The 6,057-nt window shown below is 33.8% G+C and overlaps 1 protein-coding gene across 1 annotated transcript; it reads right to left on the reverse strand.

Annotated features, from left to right (window-relative positions):
* Window positions 1–1,091: 1,091 nt before the first annotated feature.
* Window positions 1,092–1,946, reverse strand: LOC136778833 (adenylate kinase isoenzyme 1-like). The gene is made up of 3 exons (XM_066735962.1): window positions 1,811–1,946; window positions 1,446–1,738; window positions 1,092–1,373 (listed from the first exon to the last, which is right to left on the reverse strand). The coding sequence occupies exons 1-3, from the start codon at window positions 1,944–1,946 to the stop codon at window positions 1,092–1,094; spliced, it is 711 nt and encodes a 236-aa protein (XP_066592059.1).
* Between the last annotated feature and the right edge of the window lie 4,111 nt (window positions 1,947–6,057).

Raw genomic sequence — 6,057 nt, forward strand, 5'->3', positions numbered from 1 at the left:
GTTGAAGATTCAAGGGGAAATGAGGAGGATAAAGTGGGGATTAGCGATTAGTAGTGGTTGATCGTACAATTTCGATTCCTGAAATGTTCTGTCGGACAGATTGATGCGTGTGAATTTTGGAGGATAACGTAGAGAGTTGCTAACACTGAATCAGCCATAGGTCGGTTGGATCATTGATGGAAGGGATAGTGATGGGTGAGTAGAGAGAGGGGGAGGGTTAGGGGATGAAGATGAGGAGAAATATAAGGGGGTGGAGGAGGAAGAAGAGGTGGAAAGCATGCTGGTGGCGAATATCGAGATGCAGGAAGTATGTTGTCGCGATGACTGTGGTGTGCGAGGGGGATGAAGGGGGTGAGGGGGGTAGTTCGAGCTGGGGTGGCCGCCATGTTGGATTTCTGGCGTTATAGAGCGGCCTGTGGCTTCGGGGTAATCGTTGCCAGGGTTGCAGCAGATGCACCCTCTGCGCCTCTACTTTTTCCTGGCCACGCCCATTCGCCGGGGCATCGGCCAATCATCGAGCGACGTCACGATCGTGCCGTCCACCAATAGGATTACTCTCTGATACGCTCTTTCGCTTGTCACCAGCACCCTCCCATCCCTGCTAGTCTGCTTTTCAATTTCGGCAAACCCTCCTAAATGCCACTGGCAGCTAGCCTTACCCACTAATACTACCCTCATTCCCACACACCTCTATTCTATTCCTCTCTCACTCTCATTCTCATTCATTCGAAGCAACCTGTATAGTACACACCCACATGTATTCATCCCCCACCCCTAGCTATATCGCTATTAAAGCTATGGTATAATGCGCTGATGAAATCAGATCGCATCGAAATAGAATTGGGATATAACTGGACTATCTATATGTACAGTCTTTCTTCTTTCATCTTCTATATTGTCGAACTGGAGTCGATGTTCGCTAACCACTTAATTTCATTTATTCTCTCTCTCTCTCTCTTTCTTTCTGTTAAAAGATAACGTTTGAAAATCATGAGCATATACCTTCTGTTAAATAATTTATTTCAGATTTTGTTCAATTAAATGTAAACTTTTGGTATAGACGACGTTTAATTAATTTATCACTCAATTAATTATGTAACTATATAATTATCGTCCTTAAGCTTTTCCTCTTTAGAAGATTGGTTTTTTCGCAGAACACTGTCGAGTGACAGACATATGCTTTCGAAGACAATCGGTATCTCCTCTTCACCATCGATCACAACCAGCTGTTTATTGTAATGACGAGTAATCTGTCCGTTGAATTTTTCAAATTCATTTATGCTTTTCTGCACCTCGTGGGAAGAATCTTCGTATCTCTCGTTTTCTGTAACCATCTTTGCTGCTATTCGATCTTCCATTACGGAAGTTCTTACCTGTAGTGTATATACGTGCACATGTGTATGTGGATTAATATCATCGTAAAATTAAACAATTTGGATTCTCACGTCTAAAAAGATGACGAGGTCAGCGGGCTTGATTCTCTTATCGAAAAGCTTGCCTTGGTCTATGTGCTTTGGAAAACCAGATAAGAGGAATCCATTGGTGTGTTTTAAACTCTTGATCATCCTCATCTTTAAAAGCTCCAGTAATACGTCAGCTGGCACGAGCTTACCCTCCATCAAGGTGTGAGCCAATGTTATTCCTATTTCTGAACGCGAGACTATTTCCTCCCGAACGATTTCCAGTGTATTTAAATTAACCAAATTATACCTTTCAGCCGCTTTGCTGGATTGAGTCTCTAAGTGACGTAATTTGTAAATATTTTTAAATATTTTCTATTATAGCATAAGTTAACCTAATAGCTACAAACGTTTCCCAGCCCCTGGTCCGCCGATTAAAAATATTATTGGTAAATTGCTACTTCTTATCTCGCAGGAATCGGCAGCCATTTGCTTGGGAATAGACTGTTGAAAAGGTTTTAAGATCTTCCTCAAGCAATTACCCATTTATTTACTTTGATTATATTCTTATCACTGCAAAGTCAACGCCATTTGTTAACAGACCACACAGATGACATCCACACTTATACTATAGTGGCTATGTTCGTTTATGTTATACTGTGAGTAGAGCTACATACTAGTCAATCAAATTCTATATTTTATGTTACATATATCATAGAATTTCAGAGAGACTAGAGTCTGGACAGTGATAAACGAACTGGTTTGCATTGGTGTGTTGTTTGTGTGGGATAATATTGGTATATGCATGTTATTATACGATTCTAATTATTTTATTTTGTCCAAATATATGCTCGCTCATTTGTCACGGTGCATTAATCAATAATGTTCTAGATATACGATATGTTTATGTAGCACACTATCTTCACTACCAACACCAATAAAGCTATCATTATCGTTTGCTTAGCGAAGTAGTATTAGCTTTTTTTACCTGCTCTTTACACTCAACTCTGTTATAATACATATTATGTATATTCTATTCTTCAATCAAGGGCAATCTGGGGTATTAATTTCTTATACTCTTCTATTATTTTTTATATTTCTTTAAACTTTCTCAAAGGTAATAGTAGATAAGCAGACGAAAAGTGTAGAAAGTGGCACCTAGCTTACACATTTGATTAAAATACTCTACACTCCCTACAGCGTACGTTACATGTGTATTATAATATTTTAAGTGTAAAAGTGTCCAGATGAAAAAAACAAACTTTACTGCTCACACTACCCGAGCGCAATGGTAAAGTAATTTAGGCAAATAGCGTTGGATACGTTCGTGAAAAACGCTATTTTCACTATTAACGCTGCTGCACATAGAAAATTGCCTGAAATGTTTGCGGAGTAGTGTGGACAGTGCTAATAGCGCAGTTCATGAACGAGCCCTTTAAGCAAGATCAGCAGGGTGGGAGAATTTTATTTGTTTAAATCCAACAAATATTGATACTGTTGATAGCATGAAATTAAGAGCGCTAATTTTGCAGCAGTATTCATTTGTGCTACAGCATAGCTTTGTGAACAGCTGTATAGTGCTACACAGCGGAAAATAGCGTCGTTATAAACGGGTCCATAATACTAATCTCTAATCCCCCCACCTGTATATTGCAGTTAACACAAAAAATATCCCTATTTTTTATTTCAATACATGCTACCATATTTGTGTGATCATATAAGTTTTAGTACCAAACGTTGGTAATGCAGAGATCTATATGTGTTTATTATCATGTCATGGATACTCGTGTGCTTGTAGTATTCATGCGTGATGTATTTTTTACATAGCTATTTTGATATTAATTTAATCACGTTTGTAGATTAATTAATTATTATATCATATGCACATTCTCCCTATTATTAATAAATTATATTATCTATTACCAAGTTCAAGCAGCGGAAAGATTAATATACTTTCTTTTTTAATGCCTGTAAAAATTCTATTGTCAAATTTAATTTCAAAATTATTTAATACTGATTATATGTATACAAAATTTTAAATATTTTTATACATGTTTAAATCATAATTCGATAAGAACTTAACTTGCATGGTAAGTAAATTTGATATCTGATAAGATATCGACTGAATCTGTTGTATATAATACTGAAGAAGTCTTGAGAAACAATTATAGGGGAGAGCTGTATTAACTTAAATCACTGGAATTTTGTATCTCCTTGAAAATTAGAATAGTTAATCATATACTAAATAAAAAACTCTAGATGACCTTCGTGTATCCTTCAGTGTACCTTTCAAGGTCAAATAAGTAGGGTCATTGATTAGAGCCTTTAAAATAATAAAACTAAGTATTTACAACATTTCTTTCTGGCACGCTTATTTTTCGAGATAACCTGCAAGGGTACAAACTCGGAAGATATTTTGAACACCCTGTATAGTGTATGGAAGACGCATGGATCACTTATTTAGCGATTAATTGATTTTATGGGAAAAGAAATACCATTTTCTACGAAGTAGCCCTTATTCTGTCACGGTCAATGATCTTGTAGATGAAGATAAATTGTTATTACCAAATTAGCAACTAGAGCAAGAAAATGCAGTTTACATTACACAACAAAATACCAAAGTTTCAATGAATTAAGAATAACGTGGATTAAATGGTGTACATATATAATGCATAGTATTATCTGGAAACCGATTTCGATTGAAAAATTATGAAACTATCCAATTAACAGGCTTTCATTAAAGTTATGGATGTTTCGTTCACTTACAAGTTTGGTCTCTTTTTATTTACGACTAATATATAAAAATATATTACATTCATTATCCTATTATAATATTAAACGAAAAAGTGAAATTTTATAAGTTGAATAGATTTGACATACATAGCAATTAAAAAAATCTATGTATTTAGTAACCATATTGAATTCAGCGATATCTGATTGTTCTTATGAATTCTTCCAAGAAATTAAATTACAGTGGTGTTAAACGCCTTCACGATTTTTGCGTCATCTTTTACATAAATACATAAATCTATTACGAAAAGAAAGGACTCAAGTTACATAGTAGGGCAGTTATTTCGCTAGAAAGTATATAGATTGGTAAGAAAACATAGTCGATACTAATTAATTTTAATTTATTTAAACATCAGTATAACTACTGCTATTATGTGATTCTAAATATTATTGGTACAAGAAAATAATTATAAAATAATATTATATTATTGCTCGGATGTAGTTAAACAACGAGGGAATGCTTATCACTACAGGATATATGTATAAGTTAACAATTTTGTACTCCGTTAGTTCGAATGAATAAAAGTTGTAATATGATAAGATTTAATCTAACAAAACCGTGTGTATAAAGTTCTCTACTACACATACTAATCAATCAATGTCAAAAGCGCTATAATTGTGAAGCAACCTGAGCATTAATGGTCATAATGAATTATACCGTAAAATCAAAGTCGATGACTTAATATAACATACATATAGAATGATTAATATTAATTAGCCCACAGTGATATTCTTCATTATAGAAATCGATCGATCATTTGACCGAAGAGAAACTGATTAGCTTGTTATTGATGTTGCTAGTTAATAAAATTGTTACATGCTAATTTTTTTTACAATCAATGAAGAAAAATTTACTTATATATTAACAACTTAATTGTGTTCATAAACATTTATTATTAACAATGCTCAATTAATTAGTTCATTTTTTTCTTACTTTTTAAAACTATAATTTGTTGTGAGTGCATACTTTAGATTTGAAAATTTAATCAAGAAAAATTCGAAATTTAGAAAATTATGTATCGTTATGAACATTAAAATACGTATGTAAACAAATGAATAAATTAGCATGATATGACACTCACTTTATTGATTCTGTCTGTTACGTTTAGATTTCAGTAATTAGCTCATTCATTTCTGTTGAAATCCTACAGATGTTTCGAAAAATCTACTATTTTCTATCATCCCCTGAAGGTGGTATATTTATAATACTGAAGCAATGCATATAGAGCAGGGGCCGATGAACGATGACGATATATCGAGAAGGATGCACGCCGGATGTCTTGTAGGAATGCAGTAATTTACCGATATCAACCAGACTAATTTTATCTCTGACTGAGCGGTTCTCGATAATTCATTCTGGAGCATCTTGTATCATCCTCTATGGAGAAGCCGACTAATTCAGTCAGGTGGCAGCTATAATGGACTCCAATAGCTACATGTTTATTCATCTTATCAATTCAATATCATTCTCACGATTAATCAATCCATAAGCCTTTCTATTTTCTTTTTTTCCCTAAGGAATATTTCCTCAATAGTCAATAAATTTATTGGCCTGTTCACACTGGTTTTATTATAATCTATTTGTTTTACAATCTATGAAGTGATTTTAAAATTACGATCACAATTTTTGTCTCTTAAGTGTTTTTTAATTTATCACGTTACCGAAAGCATTGCTGTTTGCAAAATATTATGATTTCTTTTCTGAAAAATATTTGGATTTATAGAGATATTTTAGGCAAAAAATACTTAATATTTGGTAGTTTATTGCAAGACAAGAGACGAAAAGCAGAAAAGGTCATTGTAAATGAATAGGTAGGTAGACAAGTAAGTAGTGGAGAAGAGGTGTGTATATGTATAGTATGTATAA

Source organism: Prorops nasuta, unplaced genomic scaffold (assembly GCF_024137725.1).
Source record: "Prorops nasuta isolate Cenicafe-Biocafe unplaced genomic scaffold, Cenicafe_Pnas_1.2 PNAS00015, whole genome shotgun sequence".
NCBI classification, from domain to species: Eukaryota; Metazoa; Arthropoda; class Insecta; order Hymenoptera; family Bethylidae; genus Prorops; species Prorops nasuta.